This window comes from Aquarana catesbeiana, linkage group LG07, assembly GCF_042186555.1.
Source record: "Aquarana catesbeiana isolate 2022-GZ linkage group LG07, ASM4218655v1, whole genome shotgun sequence".
NCBI classification, from domain to species: Eukaryota; Metazoa; Chordata; class Amphibia; order Anura; family Ranidae; genus Aquarana; species Aquarana catesbeiana.
The window spans coordinates 287,421,695-287,441,325 of NC_133330.1; the positions used below are offsets into that span (position 1 = coordinate 287,421,695).

The 19,631-nt window shown below is 45.9% G+C and overlaps 1 protein-coding gene across 1 annotated transcript in view; it reads right to left on the minus strand.

The window, feature by feature from the left end:
* Positions 1–19,631, minus strand: part of PCSK9 (proprotein convertase subtilisin/kexin type 9) — an 85,117-nt gene that overhangs the window by 48,850 nt on the left and 16,636 nt on the right. Inside the window, exon 5 of the mRNA XM_073593450.1 lies at positions 418–541. Coding sequence (XP_073449551.1) covers positions 418–541 — 124 coding nt within the window. The remainder of the gene's footprint in view (positions 1–417; positions 542–19,631) is intronic.

Here is a 19,631-nt window from a genome sequence, read left to right on the forward strand (position 1 = left end):
CTGATAGAACAGAGCCGTAGGGGCAAGCTGCCACTACTCAGTTTGCTGTGTATTGCTAGAGAGTTTTTTTTCCTGGGAGGGTGCATGTGATCAGCTCAGGGCCAATAAGCGCTGTCCAGATAGAGGGTCAGGGGTCCTGCAGCCTCATAAGGCAATCAGGGGAGAATAAAAATTCCTCCTACAAGCTTTACCAGACACTGATAGAAATCACAAGACTGCTCTAACTGCTGCTGAGAAAAGGTATTTAGCAGTTTATATTTACTAAAATAATTGCATTTCCATGTTCTATGTACTGTGGGAGACCAGATATAGTGAATGCAGGGTCCTGGGTTTAGTAACACTTTAATGCAGAGGGTTAACACTTTAAATCTTTATCTGGGGGTCAGATTTAAGTAAAGTTCTAATTAAGATTCTTACTTGGGGGGCTGAAGTGGTTCGCTACATGTGGAGTAGAGACAATCCTATCAAGGTTCCAAGGGACACTCTGGGCAAACACATAGGAGTCCTCTTCAATGTAATCAACATGCGGCAGCTTCAGAGCCTAGAACAGAAATGAATCAATGCATGTTTATCCCAACAATGTGCTATCAAAAAAAGTCTTAATAAAGCATTTACTGCAATAATCTGCCCTTGGGGCCTGTGCTAGGATGGCAAAGAATCAAAGGCAGCTACAAAATATGTGATCAAACTGTTTTTACAATGTCATTTTATTTATTTGCCCTCTTTGGCCTCTTAAATATTTGTGAGTAAATGCAGCTCCAGAACTGAAGGGTGGAAGGATGCAGAGTCCCAGGCCTGAAAAAACACTGTAATGCCCCGTACACATGATCGGACATTCCGACAACAAAATCCATGGATTTTTTCCGACGGATGTTGGCTCGAACTTGTCTTGCATACACACGGTCACACAAATCTTGTCAGAAATTCCGAACGTCAAGAACGCGGTGACGTACAACACGTACGACGAGCCGAGGAAAATTAAGTTCAATAGCCAGTGTGGCTCTTCTGCTTGATTCTGAGCATGCATGGAACTTTGTGTACAAACAATCGGAATTTACGACAACGGATTTTGTTGTCGGAAAATTTGAGATCCAGATTTGCAAAATTTCCGACAACAAGCTCCCATCGAACATTTTCTGTCAGAAAATCCGACCGTGTTTATGGGGCATAAGTAGAATGTTAACAACACAACAGAAGAACATCGATCCAGCAAGTTAGGATTCCTTCCTAATGACCAACGACAATTGCTTTTTGGAGATCCGAAAGAAACTCATGCTTTATAAGGGTTTTTTTTCCTTCCTTTTGCCTAAATTTGGTTTTAAGGTTCTAAGGATGAAAGTTTATTTGCTTTGTCTTTCTGTAAACTCAATACACATGTCGTTTTTTGAATCTGACTAACTCTATAACTATGAAGCTATGGAACTCAAGCACCCAGCAGGCTCATATCTGAAAGACTATGCAGGCTAGCATCAGCTCAGTATAGAAAGCAGACTTTGGTGAAAAGGACCTGGTTTTTATCTCTTTATGAAGGTTCATGTAGACCAGGCCAATCGCAGCCCACGTTCTGGTTTTGAACGGCCTGCCTGGTTATTTGGACATATATATCTTTTGTGGCCCCCAACAATCTCCCAGCGCCGAGGGCCACAAAAGATACATATGCTGGCTGCCTTGGAGGGGACAGGGAGGAGGCGGGACGAGTGCCGTACACACAGGATAATTTCCTGTGCTACATTCCTGGCAATGGTGGGTGCTGCATTCATGGCAATGGTGGGTGCTGCATTTATGGCATGGGTGAGGCTGCATTCATGGCAATGGTGGGTGCTGCATTCCTGGCAATGGTGGGTGCTGCATTCCTTGCACAATGGTGGATGGTGCATTCCTGGCAATGGGGGTGCTGCATTCATGGCAAGGGGGGTGCTAAATTCATTGCATTTGTGAGGCTGCAGATGGGCACTGACCCTTATTTTGCTTCACAGTTCTTTTATTTAATTTTTTTTTTCCTGAAACTTACCTCTTAAAGTGAAGGTCAGGGCCATCTTTAATTTTGATTGGGCCCTGGGCAAACATTTTCTTGGCCCCCCCCCCTCCATTTTGAGACATACAAAAAAATAGCAGATAGACTCAAAATCAGTTTACTACAGCAGATCACACAGCCGATGCAATTGTTTACCAGAGGTTACAGCCTATCCTTACAGCTCACTGGCTGGTTGCTAGAGATTACAACACATAATTTCTGATTGCCGATTGGTTGCTGTAGGTTAATGCACATCATTACCACTCACTGAGCAGTGGAGCAATCCCAAATAATTGAGCAAGTAAAGCGGCACATTAATACACATACTACAGACGAGAGGGTCAGAGAGTGCAGACATTCTGCAGCAGATTACCAAAGACTGCGGACATACTGCACGAGATTACCAGAGACTGTGGACATACTGCACGAGATTACCAGAGACTGCGGACATACTGCACGAGATTACCAGTATGCGGACATACTGCACAAGATTACGAGACTGCGGACATACTGCACGAGATTACCAGAGACTGCGGACATACTGCACGAGATTACCAGACTGCGGACATACTGCACGAGATTACCAGACTGCGGACATACTGCATGAGATTACAAGACTGCGGACATACTGCATGAGATTACCAGACTGTGGACATACTGCATGAGATTACCAGAGACTGCGGACATACTGCATGAGGTTACCAGACTGCAGACATACTGCATGAGATTACCAGAGACTGCGGACATACTGCATGAGATTACCAGAGACCGCGGACATACTGCACAAGATTACCAGACTGCGGACATACTGCACGAGATTACGAGACTGCAGACATACTGCCCGAGATTACCAGACTGCGGACATACTGCACGAGATTACTAAACTGCGGACATACTGCACGAGATTACGAGACTGCGGACATACTGCACGAGATTACCAGACTGCGGACATACTGCATGAGATTACCAGAGACTGCGGACATACTGCATGAGATTACCAGAGACTGCGGACATACTGCACAAGATTACCACACTGCAGACATACTGCACGAGATTACCAGACTACGCACATACTGCACGAGATTACGAGACTGCGGACATACTGCACGAGATTACCAGGGACTGCGGACATACTGCACAAGATTACCAGACTGCGGACATACTGCACGAGATTACCAGAGACTGCGGACATACTGCACGAGATTTCCAGACTGCGGACATACTGCACGAGATTACAAGACTGCGGACATACTGCATGAGATTACCAGACTACGGACATACTGCACGAGATTACCAGACTGCGGACATACTGCACGAGATTACCAGACTGTGGACATACTGCATGAAATTACCAGACTGCGGACATACTGCATGAGATTACCAGACTGCAGACATACTGCATGAGATTACCAGAGACCGCGAACATACTGCACAAGATTACCAGACTGCGGACATATTGCACGAGATTACCAGACTGCAGACATACTGCACGAGATTACCAGACTGCAGACATACTGCACGAGATTACCAGACTGCGGACATACTGCACAAGATTACTAGACTGCGGACATAATGCACGAGATTACGAGACTGCGGACATACTGCACGAGATTACCAGACTGCGGACATACTGCATGAGATTACCAGAGACTGCGGACATACTGCATGAGATTACCAGAGACTGCGGACATACTGCATGAGATTACCAGAGACTGCGGACATACTGCACAAGATTACCAGACTGCAGACATACTGCATGAGATTACCAGACTGCGGACATACTGCACGAGATTACGAGACTGCGGACATACTGCACGAGATTACCAGACTGCGGACATACTGCACAAGATTACCAGAGACTGCGGACATACTGCACAAGATTACCAGACTGCAGACATACTGCACGAGATTACGAGACTGCGGACATACTGCACGAGATTACGAGACTGCGGACATACTGCACAAGATTACCAGAGACTGCGGACATACTGCACAAGATTACCAGACTGCGGACATACTGCACGAGATTACCAGACTGCGGACATACTGCACGAGATTACAAGACTGCGGACATACTGCATGAAATTACCAGACTGCGGACCTACTGCATGAGATTACGAGACTGCGGACATACTGCACGAGATTACCAGACTGCGGACATACTGCACGAGATTACCAGACTGCGGACATACTGCATGAGATTACCAGAGACTGCGGACATACTGCATGAGATTACCAGAGACTGCGGACATACTGCACGAGATTACCAGACTGCAGACATACTGCATGAGATTACCAGACTGCGGACATACTGCATGAGATAACCAGACTGCGGAAATACTGCATGAGATAACCAGACTGCGGAAATACTGCATGAGATAACCAGACTGCGGACAAACTGCACGAGATTACCAGACTGCGGACATACTGCACAGGATTACCAGACTGCGGAAATACTGCATGAGATTACCCGTGAATTGGGGCCCTGATGACAGCTTTGCAGAGTGCACAGAGGACACAAGGGGCTTTATTCGCGCGCTAGCCAGCAGACAGGGGGCGGGGCCAGGAGCTCCACTGACGCTCTGACCCTGCCTCATGTAGCCTGTATGCTCGGAACAGAGCAGCTGCAGTTAGAGCAGTGATCGGAGTGGGCGCGTCAGTGGAGCTCCCGGCCCTGCCCCCGGACTTCTGTATTTCCCAGCCAGTATAGAGGGGGCGGGGCCGGGAGCTCCACTGACGCGCCCACTCCGATCACCGTTCTAACTACAGCCGCTCTGTTCCAACAGGCTACATGGGGCGGGGTCAGCGCATCAGTGGAGCTCCCGGCCCTGCCCCCTCTCTGCTGGCTAGATCGAGAATACAGTCTCCCGTGTCCTCTGTGCACTCTGCAAAGCCATCATCGGGGCCCCAATTCACGGGTAGCGTGGGCCCCCCTACAAAGATTGGGCCCAGGGCAGGTGCCCCATTTGCCCTGCGCTAAAGACGGCCCTGGTGAAGGTGCATGTTATACGCCAATAAATACGGTATATCCAAATAACACACCCAAGCTCATCTCTTTACTCACACACAGCCACAAAGGCAAGAGAATTCTTGTTGGACATCGTATTTGTGCTCGAACGAACACACTTAGACCGAATTTTAATGGTTCAAAGGACGTCAGGCAAAATGGTCGGCCCTCACGCATGTTTACTTCATCAAATCTGGCCCTCTTTGAAAAAAGTTTGGACACCCCTGATGCATAGTTGCCAACATTGTAAAAAAAATTTTAGGGACACTTTTTTGGCTGTAGGCGGAGTCTTGTTATAAACCGGGGGTGGGGGCATGCGTTTGTGGGCGTGGCATAGGGAAAAAGTAAAAATGCATCGCGCGAAGCAAAAAATGGGCGTGGTTTGAGCTAAATAGTGGGCGCGTCTTAAATGGGAGTGGCTCAAAGCGGGTATGGTTAGAGTCTGAGATGAATGAGGGATGGAGAGGGAAAGGGGGGGAGAGAGTGACAGCAGGCCCAGATCCTACAAAAAAATGGAAATATGTGTATTCTAGAAAGTTTAACAATCAGCAGATAAAGATACTCCAAACACCTGGGGTTAGCGCTTCAATCATCCCGGCACCATGGTTGTTATGGTGTCAGGATGATTGAAGTGCATTATTTCTATTATTACATTGTAATATAAAATGAAATTATTCAACTCACCATAATGTTGAATCAGTGGGATCCCTGAGAGTGTCACCTGCCACGTCGCCTGCTACCAGCCGTCCGTCCTTGTATCAGGTGTCCCAGCAGAGTCCATCCTTGCATTAGGTGCCCCCAGCGGAGCCCCCCTTACATCAGATGTCCCCAGCGAAGCCCCCCTTACATCAGATGTCCCCAGTGGAGCCCCCCTTACATCAGATGTCCCCAGCGGAGCCCCCCCTTACATCAGATGTCCCCAGCGGAGCCCCCCTTACATCAGATGTCCTCAGCGGAGCCCCCCTTACATCAGATGTCCCCAGCGGAGTCCCCCCTTACATCAGATGTCCCCAGCGGAGCCCCCCCTTACATCAGATGTCCCCAGCGGAGCCCCCCTTACATCAGGTGTCCCCAGCGGAGCCCCCCCTTACATCAAGTGTCCCCAGCGGAGCCCCCCTTACATCAGGTGTCCCCAGCGGAGCCCCCCTCACATCTGAGTCCCCATCAGCAGAATCCTCTTTACATCTGTGTCCCCATCAGTCCTCCTTACATCTGGTGCCCCCGTGATATCCAGACTATATGGTCCCTCTCCCTGTGACACCCACACTACACAGCCCCCCCCGTGACATCCAGACCGCCCCCCGTGACATCCAGACCGCCCCCCTGTGACATCCAGACCAACCCCCCCTGTGACATCCAGACCAGCCCTCCCGTGACATCCAGACCAGCCCCCCCCCCGTGACATTCAGGCCAGCCCCCCCCTGTGACATTCAGGCCAGCCCCCCCTGTGACATCCAGACCAACCCCCCCTGTGACATCCAGACCAGCCCCCCCCGTGACATCCAGACCAGCCCCCCCTGTGACATTCAGGCCTGCCCCCCCTGTGACATCCAGACCAGCCCCCCCTGTGACATTCAGGCCAGCCCCCCCCGTGACAACCAGACCGCCCCCCCATGACATCCAGACCAGCCCCCCCGTGACATTCAGGCCAGCCCCCCCTGTGACATCCAGACCCCCCCCGTGACATTCAGGCCAGCCCCCCCATGACATCCAGACCAGCCCCCCTGTGACATTCAGGCCAGCCCCCCCCGTGACATCCAGACCAGCCCCCCTGTGACATCCATCGAGCGGAGCCGCAGTCTATGAGGAGAAGCCAGCACATTATGCCCCCCAGCACACGTCCAGGCTGGAACTCCAGGAGTGGCCGGTGTTCTGGCAAAAAGTGTCCCCCCATCGGATAGTGTGCGCTCCGTACTGCGCAGGCGCCGATAGACACCGGCGCCGTGTGTTCATTGGAGAGGGGAGGGGCCGATCCGTGCAGCTAAAGAAGCCGATTCATTGGCTGCACGGATCGAGCCCCCTTCCTCTCTTCACTGAACACAAGGAGGAAGATCTAGCGGCGGCGCCGACGGCCATTTTGCTGGAGCCAGCTGCTAGAGAATTAAAAAACAAACATTCCCGATTTTCCCGAAAATCCTGATTCGGGACAGCCTCCGATCAGGACGAGGGTCCCAAAATCGGGATTGTCCCAGTAAAATCGGGACTGTTGGCAACTATGCTGATGTAGACGGGTGTCTTTTTCCTGCATTTGGCATGCGCTTGAATTTATTTCTTTGGAAGCAGCAGGTCTAGTTTGATGTGTTTGCATTGCAGGCAAAGCAGATCAGATGCCCCCTTTTGCAGCGATTTGCAGTTGAATGCTTGCGTTTAAGCAGCATTACATTCAAGCAGTATGTGACAGTAATGCTCATCTACCTGAGACCTAAAAAGCAGCCTTTATAAAAATGTTTCATTGATACACACAATAAGCCCGCTGGGTTGAACGGAAAAAAAAAAAAACTGACATATTGCTGTACTAACACAACGAAGACAGGTTGTTGAGGTTCTGTGTTGGCCTAGGCCTGACAAGCCTAAGGGCTCTTTCACATGGGACGGGAATATGCGCTTGCTCAGCAGGGATCGCTCCGCCGATCCCCGCTGAGCAGGAAGATGACAGGTCCGTCGCTGCACACTGTCAGAGCGCCGCTCTCCCCTATGGGGGATCGGGTGATGACGGACCGTAGAGTCCGTCGTCACCCGATCCGAAAACGGATGGAAAAGTAGGTTTTTCCTCCGTTACACTTTTTCGGATCGGAGCGGGTCGGATGTCAGCGGACATGTCACCGCTGACATCAGACGCTCCATAGATGTCTATGGAGGGTCTGTTCAGGTCCGCCTAGAAAACTGACAGGCGGACCTGAACGGACAGTCCGTGTGAAAGAGGCCTTACTCTGAAAAAATGGAATTATCAAGAAACAAGTACATAATAGAAATTGTGCGGGAGGTCAGAGCCCTTTCAAGTAGTGATTTTCTTCAAATATGCACTGGTGGGGAGTCAATCACTGTCATTTAAAACACATGCACCTGGAGGATTCATCTGCCCTAGATGGTGGGTAAATATCAGATTCACTGCTTTAAAGTTATACCCCTTAAAATGTATCAATAGCCAAAACTTTTTTTTTTTTTTTTTTTATAATTTTAGATATAATAAGGAAGGATTAGAACTCCTGTCAGTTTTTATTGCTGTTCAGGGCCCGGAGATTTCTCCTCACTTCCTATCCCAAAAACAATATTTTCACCAGACAGGAAGTTAAGGAAATTCCCCAAACTGACCAAAGAAATGGTCAAAAGTAAAAATACTTTTTTTAGTTAAGTGGGAGAATACTAAAACCCACTAAGATTTTTTATTGTGTTCTGTTTTCTTCACTTCCTGTCTGGTTAAATGTCCCCAGAACAGAAAGCGGGAGAAAATCTCTCTTGACAGAGGTCATAACCCTTCCCTACTCTAAACTAATACAGTTTTGGCTATAGATACACTTTAAAGGAGATTTAAACTTGGTCAATCTTATAAGTTTATAAACTGGTCTTAAAGTGGTTTTACACCCTTACATATACCTAGTGAACAGTGGCGGCTGGTGCTCCATTTTTTGGGGGGAGCGGAAAACAATGGTGGCAAAAGGGCCCCTAGCCCACCATTTTTTTTTTAAGCCAATTAGAGCCTCAGGCCCTAATCAGGTGCTTAAAAAAAACACACCCCATCAAATCCTGCATGTGTAAATTAGGGGCCAGGCACATGGATTAGGGGTGCGGCGCCTCTGCGACCCTAATAGAGCAGCCACCACTGTTAGTAAAGTGACTATCCCTAGGTGATAGACAGAGATTAAATAAATCCCTCTACATACTGTAGGTTGTACATGTTTATTTGTAGTCTTCTCTTCTCTACATCCGTTCAAATTGCTGAATTTACAGCTTGTCTGAGAGTTCCAAAAAAAGTGGTTGGATAGCTGAGGTTACACTCTGCAGAGCTCAGTGAGGAGAGCTCTGAGAGCTGATTGGAGGGAAGGGACACACACCCCTTCACACAGCTCACAGGAACACAGGAGCTGAGGCTGTCAATCAGCTGGAGGTCCCTCCTCTGTCACCATTTTTCTTTTGGTGTCGAGAAAACTTGTCAGAAATGATTCATGCTGATAGCAGAGGAACGAAGCAGCAGACAGAAATGACACTTAGTGCTTTTAATTGAGACAAGTACACACTATAGGGGGATATGCTTTGTTCATATTTCATCTCTGAGGGTTACAGCCACTTTAAGTTTATCATTAGTTGTATGGATTTGTTTTTGCAATAAATATTTTAAAAAGTGTGCTTCAATGATTCAGTCTTTGCAGAGCATACTGAATTTCTAATAGAAGACTCTAGCAGTAGCTGCCTACATTTTGGCTTTGTCTAACTGAAGCACCATACCAAGTTGTATGAGCTGAAGGAGGAGGGGCGAGTAATTACGATTCATCAGCAAAGTGGCAAAATACCTGGATGCAAGTGGTATAAACTCAGACTCCTAACCAATGATCCTTCAACTGATGCTACACTTCCCCTTCTAAACTGAACTATGCTTATTATTTAATAATTGAGGCCTCCCCCCATTCCCTTTGCCTGCTACCCACTAGTCCAGGGGTGTTCAAACTTTTTTCAAAGAGGGCCAGATTTGATGAACTGAACATGCATCAGGGCCGACCATTTTGCCTGACGTTCTTTGAACCATTAAAATTCGGTCTAAGTGTGTTAGTTCGAGCACAAATACACTGTCCAACAAGAATTATCTTGCCTTTGTGGCTGTGTGTGAGTAAAGAGATGAGCTTGGGCGTGTTATTTGAATATACCGTATTTATTGGCGTATAACATGCACCTTCACTTTAAGAGGGAAGTTTCAGGAAAAAAATTAAATGTTAAATAAAGAACTGTGAAGCAAAATAAGGGTCAGTGCCCATCTGCAGCCTCACAAATGCCATGAATGCAGCACCCCCATTGCCATGAATGCAGCACCCATCATTGCCAGGAATGCAGCACCCCCATTGCCAGGAATGCAGCACCCACCATTGCCAGGAATTCAGCACCCACCATTGCCAGGAATGCCGCACCCATCATTGCCATGAATGCAGCCTCACCCATGCCATGAATGCCGCACCCACCATTGCCAGGAATGCAGCACCCACCATTGCCAGGAATGCAGCACCCACATTGTCATGAATGCAGCACCCCCATTGCCAGGAATGCAGCACCCCCATTGCCAGGAATGCAGCACCCACCATTGCCAGGAATGCAGCACCCCCATTGCCAGGAATGCAGCACCCACCATTGCCAGGAATGCAGCACCCACCATTGCCATGAATGCAGCCTCACCCATGCCATGAATGCAGCACCCACCATTGCCAGGAATGCAGCACCCACCATTGCCAGGAATGCAGCACCCCTATTGCCATGAATGCAGACTCAGCATTGCCATCAGTGCAGCCTGATTGATGCTCATCCATCTGCAGCCTCGGAGTGGACAGGGAGGGGGGTGGAACGAGCGCCAAAAGATTACATACAGGAAGATCTCCTGTTTTCTCGGTGGCCTCTTTAATACAAAGTCCCGCCTCCTATGATGGACAGAACAGTCGTCCAATGACAGCACAGGAGATGGGACTTCCTATTACAGAGGCCGGAAATTCTCCTGTGTGTACGGCACTCGTCCTGCCTCCTCCCTGTCCCCTCCAAGGCAGCCAGCAAATATATCTTTTGTGGCCCCGACGCTGGGAGATCGTTGGGGGCCACAAAATATATATATGTCCAAATAACCAGGCGGGCCATTCAAAACCAGAACATGGGCTGCGATTGGCCCGCGGGCCAGACTTTGGACATGCCTGCACTAGTCCAACCGCACTCCAGCTGTCACCGCTGTAGGCATTTCCATTTTCACCCAGTCTTCCGTATGAATGGCCGAGCCGGAGCCATACAGTCACTCCCACGCATGTTTATGTCAACTGTGCATGTTTAGTGTGATATTTACTGTACCTATAGGTAAGCCTTATTATAGACTTACGTATAGGTAAAAAGCAAACGTGAGTTTACTACCACTTTAAGAAAATTTACAAAAACAGAATACATTCTGTTTTAACTTTAGACTTCAGCAAAATCAGAGAAGTAAAGTAAACACACCTTGCCCTATGTGTTTTTGGTTACAAGCCATGTACAGTTTATTGCTGTGCACTCACATGTTTGTTCTCACCACATACAAATATTGTCAAACATACGTGACCCAAGCAATCATTGACTAGGGTAATAAATTGCAAAACTCTATGCAAATACAGAAGGAATTTGTTTCTACTACTGTAAAAGGATGTCCTAGTCTGCAGCATTTCACAGCACCAAACTAACGGGATACAGTGCCTTGAAAAACTATTCACACCCCTTGACATTTTCCACATTTTGTTATGTTACAACAAAAAACGTAAATGTATTTTATTGGGATTTTATATGATAGACGACAAAGTGGCACATAATTGTGAAGTGGAAGGAAAATGATCAATGGTTTTCAAAACTGTGCATTTGTACTCAGCCCCCTGGGTCAATACTTTGTAGAACCACCATTTGCTGCAATTACATCTGCAAGTCTTTCTAGGTATGTCTCTGCCAGCTTTGCACATCTAGCCACTTACCGACCGCCACACGACGATGTACGTCCGAACTTTGGCGGCGGATATCGTTGTTATGGCAGCAGCTAGCTGCCATAACCCCGGTGTCCCCGTTTTCGTGCGGCGGCCGGCTTTCAGATAAAAGTGGTCCCTGCGCTCCCCCCCCAAGGCGATCGCGTCTTCCTCTGTGGTGTGTCTGGAGATGAGTGAGGCTAAGATGGCGCCCACTCGTCTCCATGACACTGCTGGGCGGAAGCGACGTCAAAACGTCACTTCCGCCCACGCCTCTTAAAGGCACATTTTTTCAAGTGTCATATTTTTAAATGACTTTTTTTTTTTTTTATTGCATTTTAGTGTAAATATGAGATCTGAGGTCTTTTTGACCCCAGATCTCATATTTAAGAGGTCCTGTCATGCTTTTTTCTATTACAAGGGATGTTTACATTCCTTGTAATAGGAATAAAAGTGACACCATTTTTTTTTTAAACAGTGTAAAAATAAATAAAATATTGTAAAATAAATAATAAAAATAAAAAAAATGTTTTTAAAACCCCCCTGTCTCGATGAGCTCACGCGCAGAAGCGAACGCATACGCGAGTAACGCCCGTATATGAAAACGGTGGTCAAACCACACATGTGAGGTATCGCAGCGACCGGTAGAGCGAGAGCAATAATTCTAGCCCTAGGTCTCCTCTGTAGCGCAAAATATGCAAACTGTAGAATTTTTTAAACGTCGCCTATGGAGATTTTTGAGGGTAAAAGTTTGACGCCATTCCACGAGCGGGCGCAATTTTCAAGCGTGACATGTTGGGTATCAATTTACTTGGCATAACATTATATTTCACAATATAAAAAAAATTGGGCTAACTTTACTGTTCTCTTATTTTTTTATTTAAAAAAGTTAATTCCAAAAAAAGTGCGCTTTTAAGACCGCTGCGCAAATGCGGTGCAAAAACAAGTATTGCAACGACCGCCATTTTATTCTCTAGGGTGTTAGAAGAAAACCCATATATAATGTTTGGGGGTTCTAAGTAATTTTCTAGCAAAAAAAACTGTTTTAAACATGTAAACACCTAAAATCCAAAACGAGTGGTCCTTAAGTGGCTAGAGAGTGACATTTTTCCCATTTTTCTTTGCAAAATAGCTCAGGCTCTGTCAGATTGGATGGAGAGCATCTGAAAACAGCAGTTTTCAAGTCTTGCCACAGATTCTCAAATGGATTTGGGGCTGGACTTTGACTGGGCCATTTTAACACATGAATATGCTTTGATCGAAACCATTTCATTGTAGATCTGGCTCCAGGGTCGTTGTCCTGCTGGAAGGTCTCAAGTCTTTTGCAACTTTAATGCCGCGTACACACAAGCGGATTCTCCATCGGAAAAAACTTGGATGGTTTTTCTGACGGAATTCCGCTCAAGCTTGTCTTGCATACACACGGTCACACAAAAGTTCTCTGAACTTTCAACCGTCAAGAACACAGTGGCCTACAACACTACGACAAGCCGAGAAAATGAACTTCAATGCTTCCGAGCATGCGTCGAGTTGTTGCCGAGCATGCGTAGGAATTTTGCACGTCGGAATTTGTACAGACGATCGCATTTTTGGATAGGAACTTTTCCCGACCGAAAAATAGAAAACATGTTCTCAATCTTTTGCTGGCTGGAATTCCAGCAGCAAAAGTCCGATGGAGCATACACATGGTCGCATTTTCCGACGAAAAGCTCTCATCGGAGTTTTGCTGTCGGAATTTCCGATCGTGCGTACGCAGCACTACAGGTTTTCTTCTAAGATTGCCCTGTATTTGGCTTCATCCATCTTCCCATCAACTCTGACCAGCTTCTCTGTCCCTGCTGAAGAAAAGCATCTCCACAATATGATGCTACCACCACCATGTTTCACGGTGGGGATGGTGTGTTCAGGGTGATGTGCAGTGTTAGTTAACCGCAACACACAGCATTTTGCTTTTAGGCCAAAAAGTAAAATTTTGGTCTCATCTGACCAGAGCACCTTCTTCCACATGTTTGCTGTGTCCCCCACATGGCTTCTTACAAACTGCAAACGGGACTTCTTATGGCTTTCTTTCTTCTTGCCACTCTTCCCTGAAGGCCAGATTTGTGAAGTGCACGACTAATAGTTGTCCTGTGGACAGATTCTCCCACCTGAGCTGTGGATCTCTGCAGCTCCTCCAGAGTTATCATGGGCCTCTTGGCTGCTTCTCTGATTAATGCTCTCTTTGCCCAGCCTGTCAGTTTAGGTGGACGGCCATGTCTTGGAAGAGTTGGAGTTGTGCCATACTCTTTCCATTTTCAGATGATGGATTGAACAGTGCTCCGTGAGATGTTCAAAGCTTGGGATATTTTTTTATAACCTAACCCTGCTTTAACCCCTTCCCGCCGACCATACGCACATCTACGTACTCGGCTTTCCGGGGTTATACCGGGATGATGCCCGCAGGTGCAGGCATCATCCCGGTACCGTTGTTTCGAGCCGGCGATCGGCTAGCCGTATATAACAACCGATGCGGCTAAAAGCCGCTCGGCTGTTATACCGGAGGAGCGGGAGGGGACATCCCCCCCTCCCGCCGCCTCCCACCGCTCTTACCGGGCCTCCCGTGCATTCGGGAAGCCCGGTGTCCAATCGCCCGCCTTCGGCGGCTGGGGGCGGGCTGGAACGAAGCTGTGGGCGGCTTCGTTCCAGCCTTCTCAATGTAAACGCGGAAGCGACGTCCCGTTTACTCGGCTGCCAATGGGACCGGTTTTAAAAAAATATACAGTGTTCAGAATCGCCGCTTTCGGCGACCTGAATACTGTGAAGTGCAGAGGAGGGATCGGGGGTCTTTTAGACCCCCGATCCCTCCATAAAGAGTACCCGTCACCACCTATTACTGTCACAAGGGATGGTTACATTCCTTGTGACAGCAATAAAATAAAATAAAAAAATGTTTTTTTTAAACACAATTTACAAGTATAAAAAAAAAAAAAAAAAATAATTAAAAAACATTTTTTTTAAAGCGCCCCCGTCCCCGCGAGCTCGCGCAGCGAAGAAAACGCATACGGAAGTCGCGCCCGCATATGTAAACGGTGTTCAAATTATACATGTGAGATATCGCCGCGATCGTCAGAGCGAGAGCAATAATTCTAGCCCTAGACCTCCTCTGTAACTCTAACCTGGTAACCGTAAAAAAAATTTAAAGTGCCGCCTATGGAAATTCATAGGTACCGTAGTTTGTCGCCATTCCACGAGTGCTTGCAATTATAAGGGGTGACATGTTTGGTATCTATTTACTCGGCGTAACATCATCTTTCACATTATACAAAAAAATTGGGGTAACTTTACTGTTTCGATTTTTTAAAATTCATGAAAGTGTCCCTTTTCCAAAAATTTGTGTTTAAAACACCGCTGCACAAATACCGTGTGATATAAAATATTGCAACAATCTCCATTTTATTCTCTAGATTCTCTGCTATAAAAATATATATAATGTTTGGGAACTCTAAGTAATTTTCTAGCAAAAAAAAATGGATTTTAACTTGTAAACACCACATTTCAAAAATAGGCTTAGTCATGAAAGGGTTAAACTTCTCCACGACTTTATCCCTGACCTGTTTGGTGTATTCCTTGGCCTTCATGATGCTGTTTGTTCACTAAGGTTCTCTAAAAAAAAACTCTGAGGGCTTCACAGAACAGCTGTATTTATACTGAGATTAAATTACACACAGGTGGACTCTATTTCCTAATTAAGTGACTTCTGAAGGCAATTGGTTCCACTAGATTTTAGTTAGGGGTATCAGAGTAAGGCTCGGTTCACACTGGGGCGACTTGGGATCCGACTTGTACGCCCTCAAGTCGCCCCAAGTCGCCCGAGAAATAGTTTGAATGGGAGTGAACGCTAGCGTCTTAATAGACGCTACTGAAGTCGCTCCGACTTCAGAGCGTACTCCCTGTACTACTTTGATCCGACTTGGTAGGCGACCTGTACCATAGAAATCAATGGAAGTCGCCTCCAAGTCGGATCTCTCTGTAAAGTCAAGCGACTTTGCAGGGAAAACCCCTCCCTCCCCCCCTCCCTCCCAGAGAGCTGATTGCCCCGTGATTGGCCACAGGCGAAGTCGCCTGTCATGGAGGCGACTTCAAGTCGCCTCGTAATTTGCCGAAGTCGCGCTGAAGTCGCGCTAAAGTCGCGCTGAAGCCGCGTTGAAGTCGCGGTACAAAGTCGCGCTAAAGTCGTGTTGCCCATGTGTGAACCGACCCTGAGGGGGGATGAATACAAATGCACGCCACACTTTTCAGATATTTATTTGTAAAAAAATGTGAAAACCTTTTATCATTTTCCTTCCACTTCACAATTTTGTGCCACTTTGTGTTGGTCTATCACATAAAACGTTTTATGGCTGTAGCATGCCAAAAAAAAAAATTCAAGTGGTGTGAATACTTTTTCAAGGCACTGTAGCTGGAGTGACACCTTGTGACAACACTTCTCTGTAGTTTTTTTTTTTTTTGCAGAGCTGTATACAGTATATAAAGTTAGATTCTACATACAGTACATGCTCTTTGTTATTCTTAGTTTGTAGATGCCGGTCTCTGGAGCATCAGCAAGTATTTTATGAACCATTTATGAGCATTTTCTTTTCTTGTTTAAAGCACTCTATCACCTCCAGTCTGTATGTTCTGAATACAGCTCCTAATGAGAGTGCTTGTGAAAGCTTAAACAACTTTTAGCTGGCTTCAGTGAGCTTTTAGTGAGCTTATAAAATAAGTATATAATTTTTTGGGGGTTGTTTTTTTTTTTTTTTTATTTACCAGTTGTAACCAATGTCTTAGATTTTGTTTTATTCATATTTTACAAATAAACAAGCATAAATGCATATCATCCAAAGTGCGCCCATGATACAGGTTTTGATGAACATTCTGAGTTTTGAACAACTGATAAGCTGTAATCTGGTCTTAAGCTATCCAGTTCCATAAACATCAGCAGATGTTTCTAAGCACATCAGTTAAGGTTAGCCTGGTAAACATGGATAAAAGGAGCCTAGAGCTGGAAATAATGAACTATTAGTATGCAATATTTTATATTTATTTAACTTAACCACTTAAGAACCGGAAGGATTTGCCCCCTTAATGACCAGAGCATTTCTTGCTATACAGCACTGCGTCGCTTTAACTGACAATTGTGTGGTCGTGCGACACTGTACCCAAACAAAATTGATGTCCTTTTTTTTCCCCACAAACAGATCTTTCTTTTGGTGGATTGATTTTTTGCGCTATAAACAATAAAAGAGCGACAATTTTGAAAAAAAAAGCAATATTTTTTACTTTTTGCTATAATAAATATCCCCCCCCCCCCGAAAAATATAAAAAAAAACAAAATTCTTCCTCAGTTTAGGCCGATATATATTTTCTTCTACATATTTTTGTTAAAAAAAAAAAAAAAAACGCTGGCGGGGAAGGGGTTAACACTAGGGGGCGATCAAGGGGTTAAGTGTGTTACCTAGGGAGTGTTTCTAAATGCGGTGGAATGGGACTGCCTGGGGAAGGAGACTGATCACTGTTCCTAAACAGTAGGAACAGGAGATCTGTTTCTCCTCCCCTGACAGAACGGAGATCTGTCAATTTACATTGACAGATCTCCATTCTGTCTTTGTCAGGAGCGATTGCGGGTGGCCGTCGGGCATCGCACCCACCGGCCACGCGCATCGGCTCTGGCGTCGCTCTGTGGACAGACGCCCCTTAGTAGCCTTAAAGCGGCCAACGTACAGTTACGGTGATTCACCCAGGGGAGCAAACCTGCCGCAGTGTAACTGCGGCGTCTGGTCCTTAAGTGGGTAAAGTGTTACTAAGCCCACAACAGTAAAATCAGTTGTATATGCAGTAAAGCATGCTTGTTATACTCATTGTGGAACCTAAGGGGTCAATCTTCTACATTGTGTAAAAAAGCTGTTTGATCCTGTATGTACAGATCATCTTCTTCTTCAATTAACTCCAGAACAGATCCGGATAAGACAAAGCTACTGGAGTCAGTCTGCACATGCTCAGTTTGGTGTGTATTGCTAGAGTGTTTTTTTTGTGCATGTGCATGTGCATGTGATCAGCACAGGGCCAATCAGTACTGTCCACACAGAGGGTAAGGGGGTCTGGATTGTGATAGGACAGCTAGTGCAGTATGAAAACTCTTACAAGCTGTAACCAGACACTGATAGAAGTCACAAGACTGCTATATACTGCTAGTGAGAAAAGGTATTTAGCATTTTATATTTACTAAAACTATTGTATTTCCATGTTCTGTGTACTGTGGGAGACCAGATATAGTGAATGCAGGGTCCTGGTCTTAGTAACTCTTTAACCACTAGAGGACTAGCCGCCGCAGTTATACTGCGGCAGGTATATTTCTCCTGGGCAAATCGCCGTAGCTATACGTCGGCCGCTTTAAGACCACGAGGGGGCCCGCACGCACCCGCAGTGCGACGACGGAGGTAATGCACATACCCAGTGGCCGCAATGTCAGCCGGGCACCCACGATCGCTCCTGAGAGAGACAGAACGGAGATCTGTCAATGTAAACAGACAGATCTCCATTCTGTCAGGGGAGAGGAGACAGATCTGTTGTTCATGCAAAGTATGAACAGCGATCGGTCTCTTCCTCCAGGCAGTCCCATCCTCCTACAGTTAGAATCACTCCCTAGGACACACATTTAATTCCTTGATCCCCCCCTAGTGTTAGCCCCTTCCCTGCCAATGACATTTATACAGTAATAAGTGGCTATTTTTTTAGCTCTGATCGCTGTATAAATGTCAATGGTCCCAAAAAAGTGTCCGACCTGTCCGCCACAATCCCGCAGTCCCTATAAAAATTGCTGATCACTGCCATTAGTAGTAAAAAAAAAAAAAATAATAAAAATGCCATAAATATATCCCCTATTTTGTAGATGCTATAATTTTTGGTATTTTTTTTACCAAAAATATGTAGAAGAATACATATTGGCCTCAACTGAGGAAGAAATTAGTTTTTTTTATATTTTTTGGGGGGATATTTATTATAGCAAAAAGTAAAAAATATTGCTTTTTTTTCAAAATTGTGTCTCGTTTTTTAGTTTATAGTGCAAAAAATAAAAACCGCAGAGCTGATCAAATACCACCAAAAGAAAGCTTTATTTATGGGGAATAAAAGGACATCAATTTTGTTTGGGTACAGCGTCGCACGACCGCGCAATTGTCAGTTAAAGTGACGCAGTGCCGTATCGCAAAAAATGGCCTGGTCATTAAGGGGGCAAATCCTTCTGGGGCTGAAGTGGTTAAAATTACTTATTTAAAAAAATATATATTTTAGTAGACTCAAACATAGCAAATATTAAAAATAATGAACAAAAATACATTACATTTCCTTTAAAATGACCCTTTCACTACAGAGTCACTTCTTTAAATAAGACAGCCTGTAATTAAAGAGGCCATATATGTACCTTTCCTGCAGCCCATGTGTTGAAAAGCCATTACTTGGCTGCTCCCTGGCCGCTGTAGTTTTTTTTTTTTTTACACTTTTGATGGATTGAATACCTACTACCCCCACTACATACTGTGGTTCCTCCCGCTGGCTCATATATCCTAGAGACTTAGGAGCTGTCAGGAAAAAACACAGCGCTCAGTGGTGGGGAGCTGGTATTCTATACACTCCGATATGTGGAGTACATGCAGCTGCTGCGGAGTAGCAAAGTGGTAGGTCCCTAAAAATGTAAGCATATTGTTTATTCTGTAATGGACTGCCTTGTCTGTAGACGTGACTAGGGTTGCCACCTTTTCTTCAAGCCAAACCCGAACACTTTAGCGGCACACAGCTATATTTTGTTTTTATAGTATAAACTATACATAGATTTGCTATTAACCATTTGACCACTGGGCACTTAAACCCCCTTCCTAACCAGACCAATTTTCAGCTTTCGGCGCTCTCACACTTTGAATGACAATTA